Below are 23,080 nucleotides of genomic sequence, written 5' to 3'. Positions count from 1 at the left end.
TACAGAACTACATGCTTTCTGAATGTGAGGCTTGGCATACTCTGGGTAGAAAGGATGAAGACACAAACACACAGACACACAATTCACCAGCATGTTTACACAAATGTTAAGAGAAACCATCAAGTTGGAAGTTGTAAAAAAGGAGGTTATACACAGCTTAGATAAATAATAAAGGTAGATTTGGAGATGTTAGGATTCTAGAGAAATTCACAAGGATTCTATGAGGGTTTCTAAGATTATTATCTGTTGATTAATATTTTTTTGTCTCAGAATGAAACCAGTTTCTACATACCTGCGGCAGCTGGGGGCTCTGGCGTCCAATCAGTGTCCACTGTCCATTTCTTACTCTGTACCCACTGACTACCTTACCTGTAATGAACATAAATTATAATCACATAATATCATAAAGTATTAGAAAAATAAAAGGCATCATTTGCTTTCTTTTTTCAAAATAAAATTTGAATACTGTCAGAACCCCAAATGCTAGGTATTTTAATGAAAACAGTATGATGAAAAAACATACATTTTCAAGGTATTATGCAAAATCTTTCATTGAAACAGATTTAAGGTCAAATATAATTTACATTTATAGCATTAGCAAGTGCCAAGGTAAATATTTATAATTTAACCTGTAGTTTAAAGTTCTTACCTAAATGGTGAGTGTGAACTCTATAGGCAAAGACATGCATTGGATACTTTTTGTAATGGCATGAAATGTCAGAATTCACCACTGTTAGAAAAGAAAATACAGAAAAAAAGGTCACTCTCCAACTGGAAAATAATATTATTCTTGTCTAAAAGTATGTATAGGTTATTCACAAGATGCTAGGCATGGGGGTTTTCCTATCAAGTAAACATGCACCTAGGTATTCAGCAGGTGTTAAGCGCCTATTATGTACCAGCCAATGTCCTAAGATGAGTTAACAGCCTCTTGCCCTCACATTTAATTTCTTTCATAAACAAAATGACTAGAGCCAAAACAAAATACCCTGTCACTGAAAACACAGGCTTCATTTGCTACTTTTACCATGAAAATTTATGCAGTTGAAAAAGCTTAACAATTGGCTGCATACACCTAAGGTAACTGCATTGACAATTCCTGTTGAGAAGGAATCACTTCATTGACTTCTCTTTCCTTTCAGTCGAAAACACTGTAGCTCTTCAATAAATATGTCTTTGATAATAAGTGAACAGTAACAATGATACCAAACTTGCCAGTAACTTTATAAGATGCCCAGTAAAAACAAAGGAGTAATATTTAACACAGCATTTTCATCAGATGATCAGATACACTGGTAAATAATATTACACTTACTCCAATAGCTTTTTGTAAGTTTAGGAGAATCAGCTATTATTATCCCCATTTTACAAATAGGGAATTAAGCTCAGTATATCTAACTTCAAAGACTGACTTGGTCTTGGATTTGCCAGCCTCTTGATTTTGAACCTGATATTCTCTGTAGTAGTTTATGTCACTGTAGGTTATGAGGTTTGTCTTTGGCATCTGAAGGAAGGGTGACTGATTTGTAACATACTCAAGATTTATTCTTTCATTTATACAACCTACTACCTACGCATGGGCCTCAATTCTTAGCATCTCAATAAAAGAATGGATGATAATAAACTACTGGCTTGGAATAATAGAGAAATCTATTTAAAATCTAAGGGTAATAAAGAATTGGTTTAGTTTTCAGAGATATAGGTCATTTCAAAATCTTATTAAAAAATATACTGTAAATCCATTCCTATAGATTTAAGTAATGAGACGATGATAAATACTAAAAGATAATTACCTTTCTCTCCCGGAGGAATAACAGTGTCAACAGACATCATAAGGTACATGCCAGCAATTAACGGCTGTCTGCAGGAAACAGTAATATTTATATCAACTATTTGAAACATCAAAACAATGGCCTTAGAAAAATAAGATATACTTCAATACACTGATCTATAAAATATGATTCACGTGAAAATGGAAACAATATGGAAAAAGAGGTAGAATATATGCTTTTTCTTAAAATAACTTATTTTCTTGAGCAAATAGCTAAAAACATTTTTTATAGCATGGTGTATGTGGAAGGCGGTCTCTAAATGGCTCCTGTGACAGTTAATTGTCTTTGTCCACTTGGCTAGCGGATAGAGACCAGTAGTTTGGTCAAACATTGGTCTAGATGTTGCTGTGAAGGTATTTTTTAGATGTGACCAACATTTAAATCATTGACGTTGAGTAAAGCAGATTACCATTCACAGTGTGGGTGGGTCTCTTAAGAGAAAAGACTGAGGTCCCAGGAAGAGGAAGGAATTCTGCCTCCAGACTGCATTGAACTCAAGACTCCACACTAACTCTTGCCAGAATTTCCAGCCTGCTTTGCAGATCACAGACTTGCCAGTCCCCACAACTGTGTAAGCCAATTCCTTGAAGTAAATCTAAATCTCTCTCTCCTTCCCTGTGTGTGTGGACATCCAATTGGTTCAGTTATTCTAGAGAATTCTGGCTAACACAGCTCTCAATAGTTCCTAGCTCTGACATTCATGCCCTTGCCTAATCCTCTTCCCTTGGGCATGGGCTGGGCATAGTAACTAGACCTAGGGATTGGTTATTTCTAACAAACAGAATAAGGCAAAAGCAATTTCACTTTTTTTCCCCCATAGGAGTCAGAGTATGATGATTTGTGGCAACTCTTTTCTTCACCTAACAGATTTCTATATTATTCACTAACTTCTGACATCTGGCTACAACTAGGCTGTGGTTTCCATCTTGCATACCCTCTCTTGTTTTGTCTTGCTGGCTGTGATGGAAGCCAACAGCCATATTGTGAGCTGCCCTGTTTAGAGTCCATAAGGCAAGACATGAGGGAGTCCTCCAGCCAACAGCCAACAAGGAACTGAATCCTGTCCATAGCTGTGTGAGTGATCTTGGAAGTGGCTCCACCCCAGCGGAGCCCCCAGATGGCTGAAACCCTGGCTGAGCCTTTGATTGCAGCCTTTGTGTGAGACCAGCCACAGCCACCAGCTAAGCTTGTGCCCAGAATACGTGTTGTTTCAAGCCACTAAGTTTAGGGTGATTTGTTATATAGCAATAGATAATGAATAGAGTGGATTTCCCACTTTTAAGTTGTCAAAGATCTTAAAGCTGTCACTTAGCTAGGGTAATTGGAAGTACTTACGGCAAGCGTGTGAGGTGTAAGGACACACCAGAACAGTCTTTGTGATTATCTGAAAATGCACACAGACAAAATACACATCTTAAATAGGAAAATGTGAAAAGCGGATTTCAAACTACTAACTTTTAAATGATTTTAACTCAAAACTAAAAAAACCCCCAAAACTATGTTTTTGTTTGTATGGTGTTTTATAGTTTACAGAGTATTTTCATATTCATGAATACATTTTTAATCTCCAATGCATCATGACAGCAACAACAAAACTATCATTTCAAGCACTCTGTGTTTTTTTTCTTGACTCATCAAACTGACAAGTTATCTGCTTTCCTATAGCCATACTAGATACTAGTCACAGCTCACAGAACAAAGTTGTTGCTACTCTCTATGAACGTTCTCCATTGTTGAAACATCCAGAAAAGTTGATTAATTAAATGGTTTGTTCCATGTCAGCTCTGAGCAACTAGCTTCTCTACTTTTCAAAAACGGAAGTAGTCCGTAATTTGAGCTTTCTAGATATGACCACGTTTAGCATCTGTAATGTCTCTGATATATGTATAGGAATCACCCTCTTTGGTTTCTAAGCCTTGCCCATTCCCACCTTCTAAATAGAAACCTGATGGTAATTTTCACCCCAACTTCAGTGGAAAGCCTCTGAGTATGTATTTTTGCCAAGGACACTTCAGAGACCTCTTACAAATCCTCTCCTTTATTCCTTTGCCTTCCCCAAGTAGAGAGAAGGTAAAAATTTAAATTACCCAACCAAATTTTTATCTCTGTTGAACTTGCTGATTTGTCACCACAGAGACCATGAATAGTAACTCATACTTACTCATTCCTTCTATTTCTGTGTATGCTAAATTCTTTCCACTTCGCACTTTATTCTAAATTTTATAAAACATTATATCTCAATTTTGAGTTTTTTTAAATATAAATAGTGTGTGCAAGATTAACAGATTTATACTTGAAATTAAAAAGTGAAGTGTGATAATAAATAACAGCAGATGGAACAGTTTTAAGGAAATTTCTTTCTTTCAGCTCTAATTCTTACAAGAAAAACAAAGGTAGCTTCATACAGTAATATATAATAACAGGTAACCTGAGTAACAAGATACACATTTTGATTTACCAGAGATAAAATTTAGAAAGTATAACAAGTCATATTTAATACTTTGGTAATAAAACACAAAGGAAATTTCTCCATTTACTATTAAGCTTGATTTTAACAACGATAGTACGGAAATAAATGGAATGATAAACATTTTATATTTAATCAGGTTGTTTTTGGTCACTTTACAAAGGGATCTCTATCCAATATCCTAAATCAAATTCCAGTGTGGTGCTATTTTCATAATAATTTCAAGTGAGTTGGGGCACCTGAGTGGCACAGTCGGTTAAGTGTCTGACTCTTGGTTTGGCTCAGTTCGTGATCTCAGGGTTGTCATCTCAGGATCATGATCTCAGAGTTGTGAGATCGAGCCCCACCTCTGGCTCCACACTCAGTGCTGGGCAATCAGCGTGGACGTGGAGTCTGCTTGAGATTCTCTCTCCCTCTGCCCCTTCTGCTTGTGCATGCACTCTCTCTCAAATAAATAAATAAATCTTTAAAAAAAATAAAATCTCACGGAGTTTTAAAGAGATGAGGAGAAAATAATAATCATAATAAATAACAACACAGGTTTATCTTAATTTTTGTCTATGCTTTTAAATATAAAAAGGATAATTGAGTATTATTTTTTAATTTATTAAAAATTATTTTTTAAGGATTTTATTTATTTGTCAGAGAGAGAAAGCATAAGCGGGGGCGGGGGGTGGCAGGTAGAGGGAGAAGCAGGCTCCCTGCTGAACAAAGAGCGCCACGTGGGACTCGATCCCAGGATTCTGGGATCATGACCTGAGCTGAAGGGAGACACTTAATCGACTGAGCCACCCAGGCATCCCCAAAAAATTATTATTATTTTTAAAGATTTTATTTATTTATTTGACAGAGACACAGCGTGAGAGGGAACACAAGCAGGGGGAGTGGGAGAGGGAGAAGCAGGCTTCCCACCGAGCAGGGAGCCCGATGCGGGGCTCAATCCCAGGACCCTGGGATCATGATCTGAGCTGAAGGCAGATGCTTAACGACTGAGCCACCCAGGCGCCCCCCCCAAAAAATTATTTTTAAGAATGAGGTTTTCTAAGTGTACTGTATGAGATTTAGTAAATACACCTAGTCTGTACTACTTTCAAAATGATTAGCCAATGAATTATATAAATATCTATACTGATCAAAAGAGAATGGTTGAAAGTATACCATTCATTCATACCAAATGAATTCTAAATTCCAGAGACTCACTTATTTAGCTTAGTCAGTTTTTAGAAACATTTCTCATGTGTATAAAAAAATCATATCTACCTTATAAGGTTATTTTGAGAAATGGTAATCATCCATTCATTCAGTTCATTTTATTGAGCAATTGCTATATTTAGACACTATTCTATACACTGGGGATATAGTGAAAAACAATATACTCAAGTCTCTTGTTCTCATGGTAGGAGAAATGAGGTACGAGAGATATGGAAAAACAAAACACTGAATATATAAACAAGATAATGTCACACAGTAAACTCAGCAGGATAATGTGATAGTGGGTAGCCATTTTATCGAATGTGGTCCCAGAAGGATGCAGTGGCCATGAGGCTGGAGATTTTGTACACCATGCAGAGTGTGTTAAGAGTCTGGATTTTATTCTGTCTGAAAGAAGCCATTGGAGGATTTTAAGCAAAGTGACAGGATTATATAAGGTGTTCACCTAGCACAGTACTCGGCACTGACAGATTACTAATTACTGAATGTTAGGCTTTGTAATCTTTTATTTTAATTCACAATAAACCAGGAGAGAGTTTTCACCCCATACAATGTCTGTCCAAGCAAAAGGGCCCATATGCAATGAGAATTGCTTCTTGGTTTTACACTACATCTTTGCATTGAAAGAACCAAGTGAATCACATTTTGATATCCAACTTGGCTAATATTCTTAACCATGACTTTAAAAAAAATTAAATGGGAACAATTAATAAATAAATTAACACGTTTCTGGAACTATTAAAGAAACTTATCATAAAAGATGAAATGCCACCAAATTAAGAGTAGCAGGAATGTTACTAATAGTAACATTCCAGCTATTCCCAGGGACAGTGCACTTTCCCATCAGACAATGTTCTCGATAAGAATTGTCTCAACTGAGTGGCTTTCTACTCAGACTAAAGCTCAAAAATAGGTCAGAAACTTATGTATTGTTAGTATATATGTCAAATTTTAATTTGAAGACTTTTTTTTAAAGATTTTATTTGTCAGAGAGCAAGAGAGAAAGAGAGAAATACAGAGCACAAGTGGGGGGGGGGGCGGCAGGCAGAGGGAGAAGCAGACTCCCCGCTGAGCAGGGAGCCCGACGTGGGACTCAATCCCAGGACCCTGGGATCATGACCTGAGCTGAAGGCAGATGCTTAACCGACTGAGCCACCCAGGCGCCCCTCGAAAACTTTTTTTAATAACCACACTTAACAAAGTTTTCTCCAAATTAAATAATAGCGATTGCTATGTAATTGTTGTATATTTGCTTCACTCTAGAGTTTTAAAAGTGAGTCACAGTCTCACCACTCACTCTGCTGTAAAGACATAGTACAGGTTTTCTTTTGATCCCATGTTTATCAACTACATGCCATATCCTGTAAAAAAGTCAAGGAAGGATACCACACAATAATAGCAAAACTGCTAAAAACTCATTATGGGTTTTTATATGACATGGTCAACACATTCTGGAAGAAAATACACTGAACTTCTGACATATATTATAATGACTTTAGGAAAGACTAAATTTTAGAGACTTCAGAGTTTTTTCTTATATAATGTAAATCTTAAATGGGTAGAGGGCTGGTGAATATACATATAAGAATCCAAAGTAAAAATCATGCCTGTTTTGTAAAATCTCAAGAAATAAAAATAAATAGAATGGAAATTAGTTACAAGATCACTTAAAAACAACACTAGATAGAATTTCTGCATCACTGCTGAAGGAATTTGTTTACATCAAATTTATCTGGTCAATTTGATCCACTGAATCAGCAAGAAACGAGGCATTTCTAAAATCTATGCTGTGTGCGTGCGAGGGTATGTGTGTAAGCATGTAGCTATTATGCTTTAAATTATGGATAACGCTTCAGATTATCATCATTATTTAATCATGTGATAACTGTGTGACTTTAAGAAATTCTGTTAGTAATGGATAAATACACATTTTAACAATGATATTTTAAATTGAACACAATTCTAAAAGTTATTTCCAAGTAAAGACAATACTTATAAAGCATATTTATATGCATTTTAGACATTAGAGTCAATTGCTCCACATACATTATTTCAAAGTCAAATTTTATTACTATAAATGATTGTGATCTCTTCTAGTACTACTTTTCACAGTTTGACCTGAAGAGCCCATGTGCTTGTGTATATACACAGTGAGAAGCCCCAGGGGGAGCAACTTGAACTCCCTCAAACAAGGTGGCACGGGGGCCTGGAGGGCTCCTGGATCCACTGATACTCCTATAGCATGTAGCAGCTTTGGAGAGAAGCCTGTTTCAGCCTAGTGTCTGGTGTGAAGATTATGACCTTCTAACTCCCAATGTGATCCTTGCCACAGTGATGCATTATTATTTCCATAACCTCTATTCTGATCTTACTTCTGGTGAACACAGAAACTTCGCTAGTTTTGCATATTTTACTGATAATTTTCAGTGTGCTCTGACTTTGTATGCCCTTCTACTGTAACACAGTGCTTCAACCACAAAATACAAAGCCTCATGAGAATTAATTCATTTCAATTCACTAGGCTCTATATGAAATCTGTCTCTAGCATGCATCATCATAAAAATGGATGACAACTTATAAGGTTTATTATCATTAAAAACATAAATCAGTGCCTCTGCTAATATTTTACTACATAAAACACACGCAAAAAAATGAAATCAGGGCTGAGATAGTTAATAAATGTATAGAAAATGAACTCAGAATATCAAAATCATAAGCTAGCTGAAAAAGCTGGTCGGAAAGGCTGATTCTGTGACTAGAATGAAAGTAAACAGGAGAGAGGAGAGGAGAGGAAATAAATGGAAAGGTTAACATAGGGCAGAAGACAAGAGAAATGGAATTCCATAGCTAAAAAATAGATGGGAATGGTAATAAGTCAAATAGCTAAAATGGCCTGAAATTATAGGATTGAATTTGAAAGAAAGGTAGAATAGGAAGTGGACTCTTTCCCCAATTTATATTTCCATACAAATATTGTATGTTTGTACATGTCCAATGTAAGATTTGTTGGGTGGAAAGTTTGAAATTAATCTGTGTATTTTAATCACACAGTTACTTATAAACTTATAAGGTACCTAGTACCTTATAAGATCATCATCAGTTTCAGCTAGGTGCTCACTGAGTTCCTTTGCCTAAAATCAGTAGGATCTGGAAGGTTATCAATTTTTATATTTGGTAGATTAGTACTTGTGATCAATATTGATACCACTAAGAAACCAGTCTATAAATGAGATAATCTATATAAAAAATGCAGCACTATAAATGGAGCATAGTAAAAATCTAATACATATTAGTTATTATCATTATTCTTTTTATTGGCAGATTCCAAAAATCTTCAACACATGAATATTTTCTTTTAAGAAATATATCTTCTATTGGGACTCCATCAAGATAAAAAGCTTCTGCACAGCAAAGGAAACAGTCAACAAAACCAAAAGACAACGGACAGAAGATATTTGCAAATGACATATCAGACAAAGGGCTAGTATCTGAAATCTATATAGAACTTATCAAGCTCATCACCCAAAGAACAAGTAATCCAATCAAGAAATGGGCAGAAGACATGAACAGACATTTCTGCAAAGAAGACATCCAAATGGCCAACAGACACATAAGAAAGTGCTCAACATCACTTGGTATCAGGGAAATACAAATCAAAACCTCAATGAGATACCACCTCACACCAGTCAGAATGGCTAAAATCAACAAGTCAGGAAACAACAGATGTTGGCAAGGATGCAGAGAAAGGGGAACCCTCCTACACTGTTGGTGGAAATGCAAACTGGTGCAGCCACTCTGAAAAACAGTATGGAGGTTCCTCAAAAAGTTGAAAATAGAGTTACCCTATGACCCAGCAATTGCACTACTGGGTATTTACCCCAAAGATACAAATGTAGTGATCCGAAGGGGCACCTGTACCCCAATGTTTATAGCAGCAGTGTCTATAATAGCCAAACTATGGAAAGAGCCTCAATGTCCATTGACAGATGAATGGATAAAGAAGATGTGGTGTGTGTATATACATACACACACACACACACATACACACGTGCACACACACACACAATGGAATATTATGCAGCCATCAGAAAATGAATTCTTGCCACTTGCAATGACGTGGATGGAACTAGAGGGTGTTATGCTAAGCGAAATAAGTTAATCAGAGAAAGACAAGTATCATATGATCTCACGGATGTAGGAATTTGAGAAAGAAGACAGAGAATCATAGGGGAAGGGAGGGAAAAATGAAACAAGATGAAACCAGAGAGGGAGACAAACCATAAGAGACTCTTAATCTCAGGAAACAAACTGAGGGTTGCTAGAGAGGAGGGGGGTGGGAGGGATGGGGTGGCTGGGTGATGGACATTGGGAAGGGTATGTACTATGGTGAGTGCTGTGAATTGTGCAAGACTGATGAATCACAGACCTGTACCCCTGAAACAAATAATACATTATATGTTAATAAAAAATAATAACATAAAAAAAGAAATATATCTTTATAGTCATAGGTATGGAATTTCTTTAATTGAAGAAACTGGAACACAGAATTTCTTCAACTAATTACACAGGGATAGAAGAAAAGGGGAAAGGAATATGGGAATATTAAATGAGTAAAGAGATGGTGAAAAAAGGAATCAGAATTGAAATGGTATTTTAAAGATACTGCACAAAATGGGGATACTCTGAAAGTGGGAATAAATAGAAATACTGATTCAGAAGGGTCTGTAGATACAGATACAGAAGTAGATACAGAGAGAGTTATCAGTGAAATACAGAAGTATTAGTAAGACATAAGTACCAAGGTCTGGCTAAAATGAAGTTTTTGGATTGGGTACCACAGGACCATGAAAAAGTTGATAATGCATTGTTTTAAGGTCCCTCCACAACTTTTAGTAATAAAGCTCCCTCGACCAGACCCAAGACAACTTCCTTCTTTCTGAGGTCTAGACTAGAGGTCAGTTCAACAGGATCCTATGTTTGTAGAAAAGAGAGTGAGGCCTTTTTATCCTGATACTGAAATTGTTGTTTTTTTTTTTTTTTTAAGATTTTATTTATTTATTTGACAGAGAGAGACACAGAGAGAGAGGGAACACAAGCAGGGGGAATGGGAGAGGGAGAAGCAGGCTTCCCACGGAGCAGGGAGCCCGATGCGGGACTCAATCCCAGGACCCTGGGATCACGACCTGAGCCAAAGGCAGACACTTAACGACTGAACCACCCAGGCACCCTGAAATTGTTGTTTTAATCTACATTTATTCACTTATCTTGCACAACTGTCTTCATGCAAAAATCCTGACATCTCTTCCTTCCAGCTAGCTTCATTTATCTTATTTTAGTTTTCTTATTCCAAGGTAAATCGTTCTCACCTTCATTGGACTGGGCTACAGGTTCACTCTTTCTCCAAGGTACAATGGTGAATACTTGACTCTTGGCTATTAATGTTCTGTACTTACTCAGGACTGAACCCAAGACATCCCTGTTAAAGAGATCTTTCATGATTGCTGTTCTCTTTTAGTAAGACATAATTATAGCCCTAATGGATTTCAACATATGGAGATGAAACTTCATTCACTAGGTAGGTATCAGATAACATTGGGACTACTTTCATTATATGTCATTATATTCCATTATAATGTCACACATATGTACTAGAAGCTTTTGTAATGGTGAAGACATTAACAGTGGGAAAGTTAAAAGAATTATTTTTAAAAAGAGATATAAAGTAAGAAAGTCTAATAATGTCTTAGAATGTAATGTAGTACCAGTAGTTGAGTGGCAAGACTTCTAAAAGTAGTCTGATAATGGAAGAAACAAGTATTTCCAGACACTGGATGAGACTTGAAAATAGCATTCAATCAGAATCTAATCTTGAGCCAGATGAAAACTGGACAACCACTCCACAAGGGTCTCAAGCTTGCCTTTTTTGAGGAATTGCTCTCCTCTGCTGAGACACAGATGTATAACCACAGCAAGGTATTTTATCAAATATATAGACTCAGAATTTCAGAATTGAAAGGGAGCCTGAAGATGATGGAGTTCAGTTCTTAGACTTTATAGATAGGGCGAAAAAGGCTATCGGGATTAAGGGCGTTGACCAAAGTAATTCAGCTAAGTGGGACACATCTGGGTATCAAAACTCATTCTCCTATGTTAATATTTAGTGAACATGACTTACTGTAAAGAAAAAGAGTTCTATTTCTTAAACACTTCCAAGGCATTTTATCTATGAAATATCCTAAAGCTAAGATAAAGGAATTAAGCAAGAATGGGAAAGTAACCAGTGGTACTTAAGGACATCCACTTAAGCAGGAAATTCATTTCTCTTAATGGGAGGTGAATGGATGGGATATGAGGTTATCCATTCCAAACTATTTAGCTTGCTTTTCTAATAATAGCTTGTCGTTCCTGCTTGGATACATGGCTAAGTAGTAAAGTAACTATGTGGAATAATGCATGATAATAACCTATTAGATTGTAGGTCCTTAGAAGACTGTTGGTCTCTCCTAATCTTTCCCTCTAGAGATAGCCTTCTATACTTCATGAGCTCATCTTGTCCTGGTTGTTTCCTGCTTCAATAGAAAAACAGGTTAACCATCGATCCTGGGGGAACCAATGTGTTGTTACAAACTACATCCCATTAATTGGAAAAGTCCTTCCGAAAGACAGTCCGTAGAGTGGATTTCAATTCACTGCACTCTCCTAGGAAAGTAAAGGATAAAGCATACCCATTATCTACTATTCCAACCACAGTTTTGGATAATGGATCCTTTCCTTATGGAAGTGCTGACAAAGCATGCCTGGAACCACTGGGAAGTCTTATGAAAAACAAAACAATAACATGTTTAATGATAAAAACATATTTCACAAAATTTGTAAGCAAGTAGTCAACTGTATCATACCCTTCTACCCTCTCAGAGAGTTCTGAACATCATAAGTTAACTTTCTCCCTGTCTTGAACAAACAAAAATGAATCAAGGAGATCATAGTACACACCAATAATTTTGCAATAATGTATGTACATAGATCATGTAATTGCCTCTAAAGCTGGCTTGATCTTCACCTTATGGTTCTTTGTTCTAAATTAACAATATTAAGTTAATAGGACAGATAAGGTTTTGCTGAGATTACATCATGGCTCACAAGGTGATCAAGAATGGGAGATAACTTGGGGATTCATTTCTAAAGTCAGGGAAATTTTCATATAGTCAAAATTACTTGGAAAATCCCTTAGGAGAGTAGAGAGTGCAGTCTCTTGATAGATTCAACACAGCCAGTTTCCTTCACATTGGAACAGATTGCTGTCAGTTTTGTCAGTTGGGCCACATTGTTAAAAAAAAAAGTTAGTTCTACACAGTTGGACTGTGTAGCTATATAAAAAAGGTTATTTCTGTACATTTGAAATGCTGCAGCAGATGAGCTGGACACAAGCACAGGAGGCAAAGAGTTGAGGGAACAGTGGACTAGGGTCTTGTGTTCGCTTTGGTTTTAATGAAGCTAATACACAGCTCCTTTATTGTTGTTTTTTTGTTTTTGTTTGGTTTTTTTTTTTTGGTACCACCTGTATTAAAATGCAATCACTTGACAGTACTCAGTAAAAAGATGATCCTCCAATTTAACCAGAAAATGCGTACCTGGAAGTTCTATATTAGAGTTTCTTCCAAACAAAATTCGAGTCACCAAATTTCCCCTAGAGAATTCACTGTTCCTTGAAATCACAATCTCAGAATATCAGGACTCTCCAGTTACAGATACATTGATATAAAATAATCTCCGCTCAAAAAGCACTAACACCTTGAGCTGTCACAGCAAATGTGTATCTGCTTAGCAAATATCAGTGAAATAGGGGCATTGTTAATACAGACGCAACCTGCACAGAGGTCTTCCTGGAGGCTGTTGAAAGCTGGCTTAGCAGACAAGCTTCTGTGCTAAATAAACCAGCACTACCAAAAAAAAAAAAAAAATCTTCAAAAAAGAATTCCTCTTGAAGCTGTCACTGCAGCGAGTTAGCCTCTTTTGATTTTGTATTCGCTGCTATGGGACTAGAAATTACTAGCTTCCATTTGTCCTGTGGCAAGGAAGAGAAAATGCATTTATCCATCTTGCAAGAAGACGACTTTCACAAATGATGGCCTGTTCTGTTCCCAAAAGAGATCAAATGGAAGGCAGGCAGGCAGGCTCACCAATGTGCTTTTATAATCACTCTGTGCGTGGAGGATGTTACGGCATGACTAATGTCAGAGCACCTTCCTGTTTCCATCTTTTATGAATGCAAAAAAAAAAAATTATAGTAAAGCTTAGGATTTATACAATTCTCCTCTCAGAGTTCTAAACCGGCTCCAGAGTCATACTTCTAAGGAAGTAAAATTTAATTTTTACAAAACCCAGCAATCCTAAGTAAATACAGTACTTTTTAAATGCCAGTGAATTTTTAAATTATTGATTGGTTCTTGTACTTTCTGCTGAACTATAATATAAAGAAAAGTGCACAAATCAGAAGGTACAGTTTCAGGAACTCAAAAAAACTAATATATGTTTGTAAACAACACCCAGGTCAAGAGGCAAAACCCTCCATTTGGGTCCTATTCCTGAGGCATTAAGTTTTAAATCTTTATGTTATGGATATGCTATATGCAAACATTTATTTGTCTTTCTGGAGTTCTCTTTTGGCTAAAACCAGGCACATTTAACTAGTTGTCCACTAGCTTCATGGGCTTTGGTTGGACTATTTTAAATATCACATCTGGTTACTAGGAAATATTTTTTCCCCTTTCTCTCAAGGAAAGTCCTTCAACTTTTTTTTTTACTGTATCTCTGTTTTTAATATATATTCATTTTAAAAAGGATAACCTAAATTTTCTTCTGCATTCTCCCAATTATTGTCTGTTCTCCCCACTGAGGGCTGAATGTACCTGCAAAAGTCTAGGAGCCACACAAAAAGTATTAGATAAAATAAATAATGGAATGAAAAGAGGCTTTAAGATTTTTATTCAAAGATGCTGTTTTATTATTTTTTTTAATTTTTTAAATTAAAGGGGTCGGGGCGGGGGGGGGGTGGTGGGGAAGGAGGAGAGGGAGAAGGAAAAGCAGACTCCCCACTGAGCAGGGATCCTGATGCAGGGCTGGAGCCTAGGACCCTGGGATCATGACCTAAGCCCAAGGCAGACACTTAACCGACTGAGCCACCCAGGCGTCTCAAAGTTACTGGTTTAAATTCAACTTGAAACATAAAGCTAAAATTGTTTCTCATATAAAATGCTCTATTACGAATTTTTGAATCATTTTGAGAGTATTTTTTATGTATATAAAGGGTTAACCTTTCACTCCCTTTGGAATTCTCAACTCTTTTGTGCAACAGGTTCTCCCCCTTTTATTTAACTTAAACCTCTAACTGCTCATGAATGATAAACAAAAGAGGCAACACTATCCTACTTTGTTTCGAAAATAGGAAGTTTATATTCCGCAAAAGCAGTAATTTAACTGCAGTATACGCCTTTGAAGCTCAATCTAAAATCAGTGGCTACATTTTCCACCCAACTGCCTTCATCAACTTAAAATACTATTGTGTATTGTGCTTGGTTCTTCAATGAAAAAATTAATCTGAAGTATCTAATTTACATATAATTATGCATGCAAGTAGTCCATGGTATTAATTAGGGAATACATTTAGGACATTATAGCTCATATATTTGATTTAGCATTAATTTTCTGCCATTCAATATGTTTATGTTGTGATGTGAGTAAAGTAACATTTATAAAGCACTTGAGTTAAGAGGTGGTATGTAAGTGCTAAGTATCACTTCTACATTAATGAAAAAACACTGAAACCCTTTGGTGACCCAAATTATCTCTCAAAATTTCCTCAGTCCTTAAGCAAGTCTTTTTACTATAAGATAAAGGGTTAGGGTAGAAGGGACTCTGGTTACTGACCAGATTTTATTCTCCTTTCAGTTATTTCCAGGTGGTATATTACACTTAAGTTGGGGAAACAAGAATAAGAAAGTCTTGCCAAAAAAATGGGGCTAGGCAAGTGTGGAGAGGAGAAATATTCCTACAATAAGAAAAACTCTTGAAAGTTAAGAATTAATAGATAATGAAAAGAAATGGAGAGCAGGAGGAAGGGTTTCCAAATTGGATGAAGAGGCGAGTAATGTTTCTGTTGGCATAAAGAGGGAGGTTCATGGTGTCTCTTCCAAGCCCCGGATAGGCTGGATTACATTTTTCTAACAGAATATTTTGTAAATATCACTAAATATTATAATTGAATCATTTTCATCAAATGTTTTTTTGATCATGTATTTATTTAGGGTTATCTTTTCCATTTTACAAGTAAGACAGTCAACTAACATACAAGGGAATTAATAGTAAATGGGAAATGGAAGGTGCAAATCCTAGCATACCTCTTTAAGAACTTCTATCATTTGCCAGAATTCCTAGAACACAGTAAACAAATATAAACGTGCTAAGGCAATGAAGGGGACCAGTGAGGGACAGGGTGAGGGGTTGGAAACCAGCTGGAATATGTATGAAACATGTGAAAAATGCCTTGAAGAGTGTCAGGGCCCTGAACTAGATGACACTGAAACTTAATTGCATCTTCTAATTTTTATGTGAGCCGATGTGCAAGTAACTATTCCTCCTCTTAATTTCTTTTGGCTAAGTAATGAAATGTTATCTGCTATTAATTTAAGTGAATTAATTAGTTGGGACTATGTAGCCATGACCAACTTCAAAAGAGGAGTTAATAATTATGAGTGATTACAAAAGCATGAGTTGCAAAGGAATAAATGAAGGTAAAGTATACGGTTTTCTTGAAAAACAACTAGAAAATAAATTCGAGATACGACAAACTAAATGGTGTTAGGGAACGTTCTTTTTTCCTAAAAAAGACATCACTTAAACTAAATATTATATTGTTCAATGTTAAATTGCTTTAAAAAACACATTTCAGGGATAAAAAAACATTCTGAATATATCCTTTAAAATAGAAATAATACTGCAGTGCTTTTATAGGTCTTCTCATAACCAAATAAATGAAAATGTAATTCCTGATACTTAACGGCCATATTTGGGTATTAAAATAAACAGGTGCCCCATGGAATGAATGAGATGAATAAGGATCATTAGTCTTCCATACTGAGGATGATTAACAAAGTTGAAATGCAGGAAGCTAGGGAATCAGGGAACTCACATTTGCATGAAGAGATTGGCAAGAGCAAAAAAATATTGCAGATAATAGGCTTCTTCTGGATCATTTGAGAGGTACTGAATAGACCTAAAATCATTCCCATGACTCACATCAAGCTGCTTGTGTACAATGAAGGGTAGACAGGAACATGAAGAACATCCGATTACAATTCTTCTGAAAGCAGTGGGATTATCAAGCAACCTGATTTAGAAATATCCCTGCTTGATAAGGGAAGTCGATTACTTCATACATCAGGATGAAAAGGTCTAAATGAGATGAGGTAAGTGACTCCATCTTTATACATATTTATTCTGTTGTGCATGATTGAGTTCATTCCTCCTGGTTCCTAGTGGTTCAAAGTTTAGAAACACGGACTCCATTATTTGTTTTACATAGTGGACATGAACTTTGGCTTATATACAAACTAGAAATCCAATGCAAATTAAATTTTTTCGGTTTTTAATAGCATTGGACTGGTAGCTATATCACCTTAGGCAAGTCACTTAACCTTTCCGAGCATCGATCCCCATTTCTGTAAAATGGCGGGGTTGGGCTGGATGAGCCCTCCCGGCACACTGTTCTTACCTAATCACCCTGAAGACTCAAGTCTCTGGGGTTAAAAACAAGCACTTTAAAAACACCTTAGTATACAGCACATAAGGTCTCTGGTTTTTAGTCCTTTCTTCTCAGAAGAAAAGAAAGTTACGGTTTTCTTTTCAACAGTGCCGTCTCAGCCACATCTCCATCTCTTCTCTTTATCTGCAAAGGTGTAAGAGGCTACAGAATTTTGTGCAGGTGGAATGTCACCTGCTTGCCAATCATTTCTCTCTCAGAATTGCTCTCATGGTCTCTGCCTTTCTCTCACTTTCTAGTCCCTGTCGCTCCATACATTCCACTTAAAAAGAAAAATGTAAAAAATGAAGGGGGGATATAACTTATTTTTGCTCACCCTTCAAATAGGTTCATCTGAATTAAGTGTAAAGAAGGAACATTTGCAGACCTATATAGAGCAAGGGGGATATCCAAGAAAGTCATCTATTCATTGTAAATGGCTTCTACTATTACAACTCCTTGAAATCCAAACATCAAATTTTCTGAAAAAGTTAAGAATAAACGCTCCTTCAAATTTCTAAGTGAAATCAAGAAAGCGCTAGAATACCAGGCAGTAATTAAATGCAATTTTCCTCTTCCAAAGCTCCCCCTTTCTTAAGAGAATTGAGATTTAATTATACTTATTTTGGTAAGTGCAAATTATTCTGCTCATGTCCCAAGCCCCAGGAGATTGCCCTGACACACACGTAGTACAGGGGAAAAAAAATGCCGAAGTCACTTCAATTCTTACTAGGACAATCTGAGCCTCTGTTTTTAAACTTTAGTTTGCATCAAAATCAACTGGGCAGCTCATTAAAATTCCAGAATTCTGGGCTCACTGGTACTGGTAACATATTGTCTCTGGGGAAAAATATGCATGTGTGTGTACATATGAATTTATTATAGTTTTTGTTATATAATATAAATGATGTGTAGCACACAATAAATAATAAAATATATAATATTCTTTACTGTAAATTCCATATTACCGGTTGAATGACACAGAATTCTTTCCTCATTTTTTTTTGAACTTCTCCATAGCCAATGTATGGTTTTAACTGATGAGTAATTCAGACAAGAATGTTTGCTGATGTTCTTGTTTATTGAAACAACAAAGATAAATGTTGGAACTGCATTTGCTTGTCAGTGATGTGGGTAAAATCTTTGCTGTGCTGGTTAATGGCTTTTAACATTGGAAAAATATTTCCTCAAATTGTAAGACTATTCACAATAATCTGCATCACCAACACCTTTTCCATAACTTTCTCTCTTTTTTAAAAAGATTGATTTATTTTAGAGACAGCAAGAGAGAGAGAGAGAGAGAGCAAGCACAAATGGGAGGGGCGGAGGGAGAGGGAGAGAGAATCTCAAGCAGACTCCATGCTGAGTGCAGAGCCCGTCCTGGGGCTTGATCTCACGACCCTGGGATCACAACTTGAGCTGAAACCAAGAGTCAGACACTTAATGGACTGTGCCACCCAGCACCCCTCCGTCATTTTCTTAAATCTAAACAACCAACAAAATAATTTCTCAAGCACTGATCTGCAGCATTTGTCAATTTGCATAATGTGACACTTCCCACCATGGGTGATTTCAAGCTATCGATGTGACAGCACTGAACACTGGGCTGGGAAGAGATGAGCAGTTAAACACCATTTTACAGTATTTCCACTATATGGATACAAGAGAAATAATAACTTAAATATCCTCAAGAGCAGTGATAGTAAAGTGTAGTAAAATAATCAGGAGATGATAATTTTTGAGCATCTATTGCCTTCATTTTTAGTGATGGTTACAAAATACATCTGAAAATTAACAACTGGGTCTTGTGAGTCAGTATCAGCCAGCTCCAATACACCGGTGCCTCACCTCTACCCTTTTTTGCGCGTCTGATTCAGTATTGGTTGGAACCAGGAATTTTCACTTTAAAAAGCACCCCAAGGAGATTCTGGTGCAGGTACTCCTTAGATTAGATTCTGAGAAATCCTGACTTCTCAGGATTTAGTGAAGAGTATGTACTTGAGAGGTTAATTCTATTAAGACCTTCCAGCTAATTCCAATCCTATTAATGAAATAATAAGAAGCATTCCATCGTCTAAGTAAACAATGGGCAAAATTTTTCAAGTGTGAAAACATCTAGTGGAGGTAAGGATATGAGGCTCACTCATTCACTTGGATTGTAAATTGGAAGAACTGTTTTGTTGGGTAATTTGGTGGAATCTGTTAAGGCTTAAACACTACATGACCCAAAAATCCCATTTCTAGAGATCTACCCTGCAGTAGCAATACATCGTTACTTAAAACACCGTTTACATTAAAGTTCACCGCAGCACCGCTTGTGATAGCAAAAAAACCCAGAACTTAAATGTCTTTAATAGGGAACAGGATATATAAATTATAGTATATGTGCACAACAGAATACTAGGCAGCCATTATAAATAATTGAAGAGCTTTTACATGGTCTGCCTTAGAAATATGCCAAGGGTACATTGTTAAATTAAAAACAACAGCAGATGTAGATCTGTGAAGACAGTGGTCTGATTTTTGTCCAAAAAAGAAAAAGTACATATATACACATCTGTGGTTTCTGTGTTTATACAGAACTGTTAGTTAGGATAAGCATGTGAAAAGTAGGCAGATAGAAATGATAGTTACCTGGAGGTGGGAGTCCAGGGAGAAAGGGAGGTAGAAATGAAGAGGGTATCACAGATTTTTCCTTTCCTTTGTAACCTATCATCCTCTGTAACCTTTTCTTTAATAGTTTCACTGAGGTATAATTCACATAACATGCAATTTACCCCTTTAAAGTGTATAAGTCATGGGTTTTTAGGACATTCATAGAGATGTGCAGCATTCACCTCATATAAGCTTTTTGAATAGTAAGGCACTGCAATTTTTTTACTTTTTTTTTTTAATGTTTTTCTGTATTTTCCAAAAGATGAAAAATAAAGTCTGAGAGAGATTATTTTCATGGGAAAATATTCAGATCTATCCACAGTCCTGCCATCCTTGTTATTATTTTAACTGAGAACTCCAGTGTTAGGGAATAAGTTTCTTTGTTCTAATAGAACTTTTTGCAATTCTGAAATCTGAAAAGCTCTGGAAGCCTAAGGTTTTTTTTAATAATGTTTGGCAGCAGAATTTGGTCTGAACAGATGTGATGCTATATATGATTTTTATTTATCCCTTGTAGCGTGACTATTTGAACAATTTGCTATAGGAATATAAGCATATATGATTAGGGATGGTGCCCCAGACTCCCAAAGGTGATATATGTAATACATGATTTATGTGTTTGAGGACCTTTCTATCAGATTTAAAGTTCTTACTTCCAAACCACATTTGGCCCAAAGCATTGAGTAAAAGTTTGTGCCCTTATATCAAGGAATAATAAAGAAATAAAAAGTGCTGTGAATTGTGTAAGACTGATGAATCACAGACCTGTACCCCCAAAACAAACAATACATTATATGTTAATATAAAAAAAAGAGATTAAGTAAAAACAAAAAAGAAAGAAAGAAAGAAATTTTAAAAAATGGAAGTTTTCTCCCACAGCCTTGGGAGAAAAGAGGGAAACTGAGGCAAAATGTACTCTTCCTGGAACCACCTTTCTGTATGTGCCGAGGCTATGCTTGCTTAAGCAGGGCTGCTATCTTTGGTGTTGAGAACGTGGACACGTTATGTGCACCCTGGAATGAAAGACCATGGTGAGAACTAACCTCCTATATATTTTTTAAAGATTTTGTTTATTTGAGAGAGAGAAATAGCGTGAGAGAGCATGAGCGGGGAAAAGAGAGCATGAGAGGGAAAGAGAGAGAGGGAGAAGCAGTCTCCCCACTGAGGAGGGAGCCTGACCTGGGGCTTGATGTCAGGACCTGGGACCATGACAGGAGTCAAAAGGCAGACACTTAACCGACTGAGCCACCCAGACGACCTTAACCTCCTATATTCTGGAAGGGGATTAGGCTTGTTGGACTATGTGCACATCAGGGTCCTATTCAGGGAAGGCCAGGCTGAGTGCTAGTCTCCTTGTCAGTGTAGAGGCTCATGGCTTTCAGGCAGCTCCCTGGGGGTGGGGAAGAAGTAACACATTCCACACTTGCAATTTTAAGGAGTTTCTCAAATATGGAATGTAATCCAGAATGCTAGAAAATACATGGATTTAAACACCCCACCCACAGTATCCCTCCCTCACTTTGCAGAGGAGTAAAAGAAGATGGTCTTTCTTCCTGGGGAGCATGCAGGAGGAAGCCACTGGGAGGGGTTTAGAGAAAACAACAGAGGAAGCGGTGGGGCACAACCTTCCCCGCAGTTTCCCCGATATCTCTGCAATCAGGTATCAGGGAGTCAAGAGCACTCTCACGCTTCCACTAAAGTCAGAGTAGTCTGCTTTATACTGGAATGAAATAATTTTAAGAGCAGCTGCCCTGCCACTGATCTATGCTCCATCTTATTCAAAAATGCATTAGCAAGGGATTTTTCCTGGGCTCACAATTTCAAAGCTTTTTGCAATAGCTTCCTGGCAGAGATGCGGCAGAAGTCACCGTGGAATTAGAATTCCTCGAGAGCCCTCTGTTTTCCCTTCTGCTTGCCATTGTTTCTATTCTCTCATGCTCTTCCTACTGTTCCTGCAGCGGTGGTGAGCCAGGAACCCCCATGGTGTGGATGTGGACAAGCATGGGGTGTGCATGCTTGCACTCACACCGTATGTCTAGTAATAGCCACTTTCCTGGAATGAAGCTGTGCAAAAGCCACGCCTAATGGACCACAGGATGGAATGACACAAAGAAGGCAAGGAGAAATCAAATCCGAAGGTCACCAAGTCCAGGCACTAGTGTTCTCAGGATTTTATTCAGAAAGTTCCTTGTAAGGACTTCAATTCTGAGTCTGTTTATTGTAAATTTGTGAACAATTACATGAAAAGGAGCCACCTAGATTCCACATCTAACTCATCAATTTAGAACAAGGGAGAATGATGCCTGTAAGAAATCGATCTCTTTCTCAACTGGGCGTGGTCTTGCCTGACTCTCAATCCCCTCTAGCCCCAAGGACGGTGTACTGACTCATGTGATTATAGCTATTGTTTTATTTTTATTTGCCACCACTGGATGGTGAGCTCCATGAAGGCAGATTTTTGAGTTTGCCCATCTTAGCCTCCATGCAGTGCTCTGTTTGAATTAAAATGAGTTGAAATGGTAGCTTGACAAAGAACATACAGAAAATACAGAAATACAGAAAAGCAGATAGAAGAAGGCAACAACCCCTGTAACAGAAAAACTCCATATAGTCCTAAAATTTTGAGGGAAATCATTGTGCAGTAGTTAAAGTTCAGGATGATATCCCTAAATTATGAAGAAAAGGGGGACAGCGATAAGGAGGGAAACTAACATCTATTACCAATCAGTTATGGTGGACACAGCTATCGGCATTAAGCATCTACCCCCTATTTTAATTTCAAAAGACATGTAATATATTTGGGCAAGATTTCTGTCCAAAATGTTTTGAAGGTATAGTACTTGCAGAGTTAAAACCTTAGCTTTCTGGAAAACATGGCTATCAAAAATGATTTGTTCGCTAAGGGTACTACCTGTAATTTTATGATATGATTTTACTTACAATCCCCAAAATTTGGAGACTAAATTTCTGAGAGCTCACATAAAGGAGAGCTGAAAACGGGATCCCCAGGTTTCATTCATCTGACTTAGAATTAAGTATTAAAAACCCCCTCTAAGGAAAATGAATCTCTTAGCTGTACTAGCAAGGAATATGCTCAAATGCATGTTTATTTTGAGG

The 23,080-nt window shown here is 36.9% G+C and overlaps 1 protein-coding gene across 21 annotated transcripts in view; it reads right to left on the bottom strand.

Annotated features, from left to right (window-relative positions):
* Positions 1–23,080, bottom strand: part of PAM (peptidylglycine alpha-amidating monooxygenase) — a 149,576-nt gene that overhangs the window by 61,979 nt on the left and 64,517 nt on the right. For all 21 annotated transcript variants that reach the window (XM_027605757.2, XM_027605758.2, XM_027605759.2 and 18 more), the window contains exons 7-10: positions 3,168–3,216; positions 1,794–1,861; positions 650–730; positions 293–369 (exon numbers count right to left, since the gene is read on the bottom strand). In XM_027605757.2, the coding sequence (XP_027461558.1) occupies positions 293–369; positions 650–730; positions 1,794–1,861; positions 3,168–3,216 (275 nt within the window). The remainder of the gene's footprint in view (positions 1–292; positions 370–649; positions 731–1,793; positions 1,862–3,167; positions 3,217–23,080) is intronic.

The sequence above is a fragment of the Zalophus californianus genome, chromosome 5 (assembly GCF_009762305.2).
Source record: "Zalophus californianus isolate mZalCal1 chromosome 5, mZalCal1.pri.v2, whole genome shotgun sequence".
Lineage (NCBI taxonomy): Eukaryota > Metazoa > Chordata > Mammalia > Carnivora > Otariidae > Zalophus > Zalophus californianus.
This window is presented reverse-complemented; position numbering and strand designations above follow the sequence as displayed.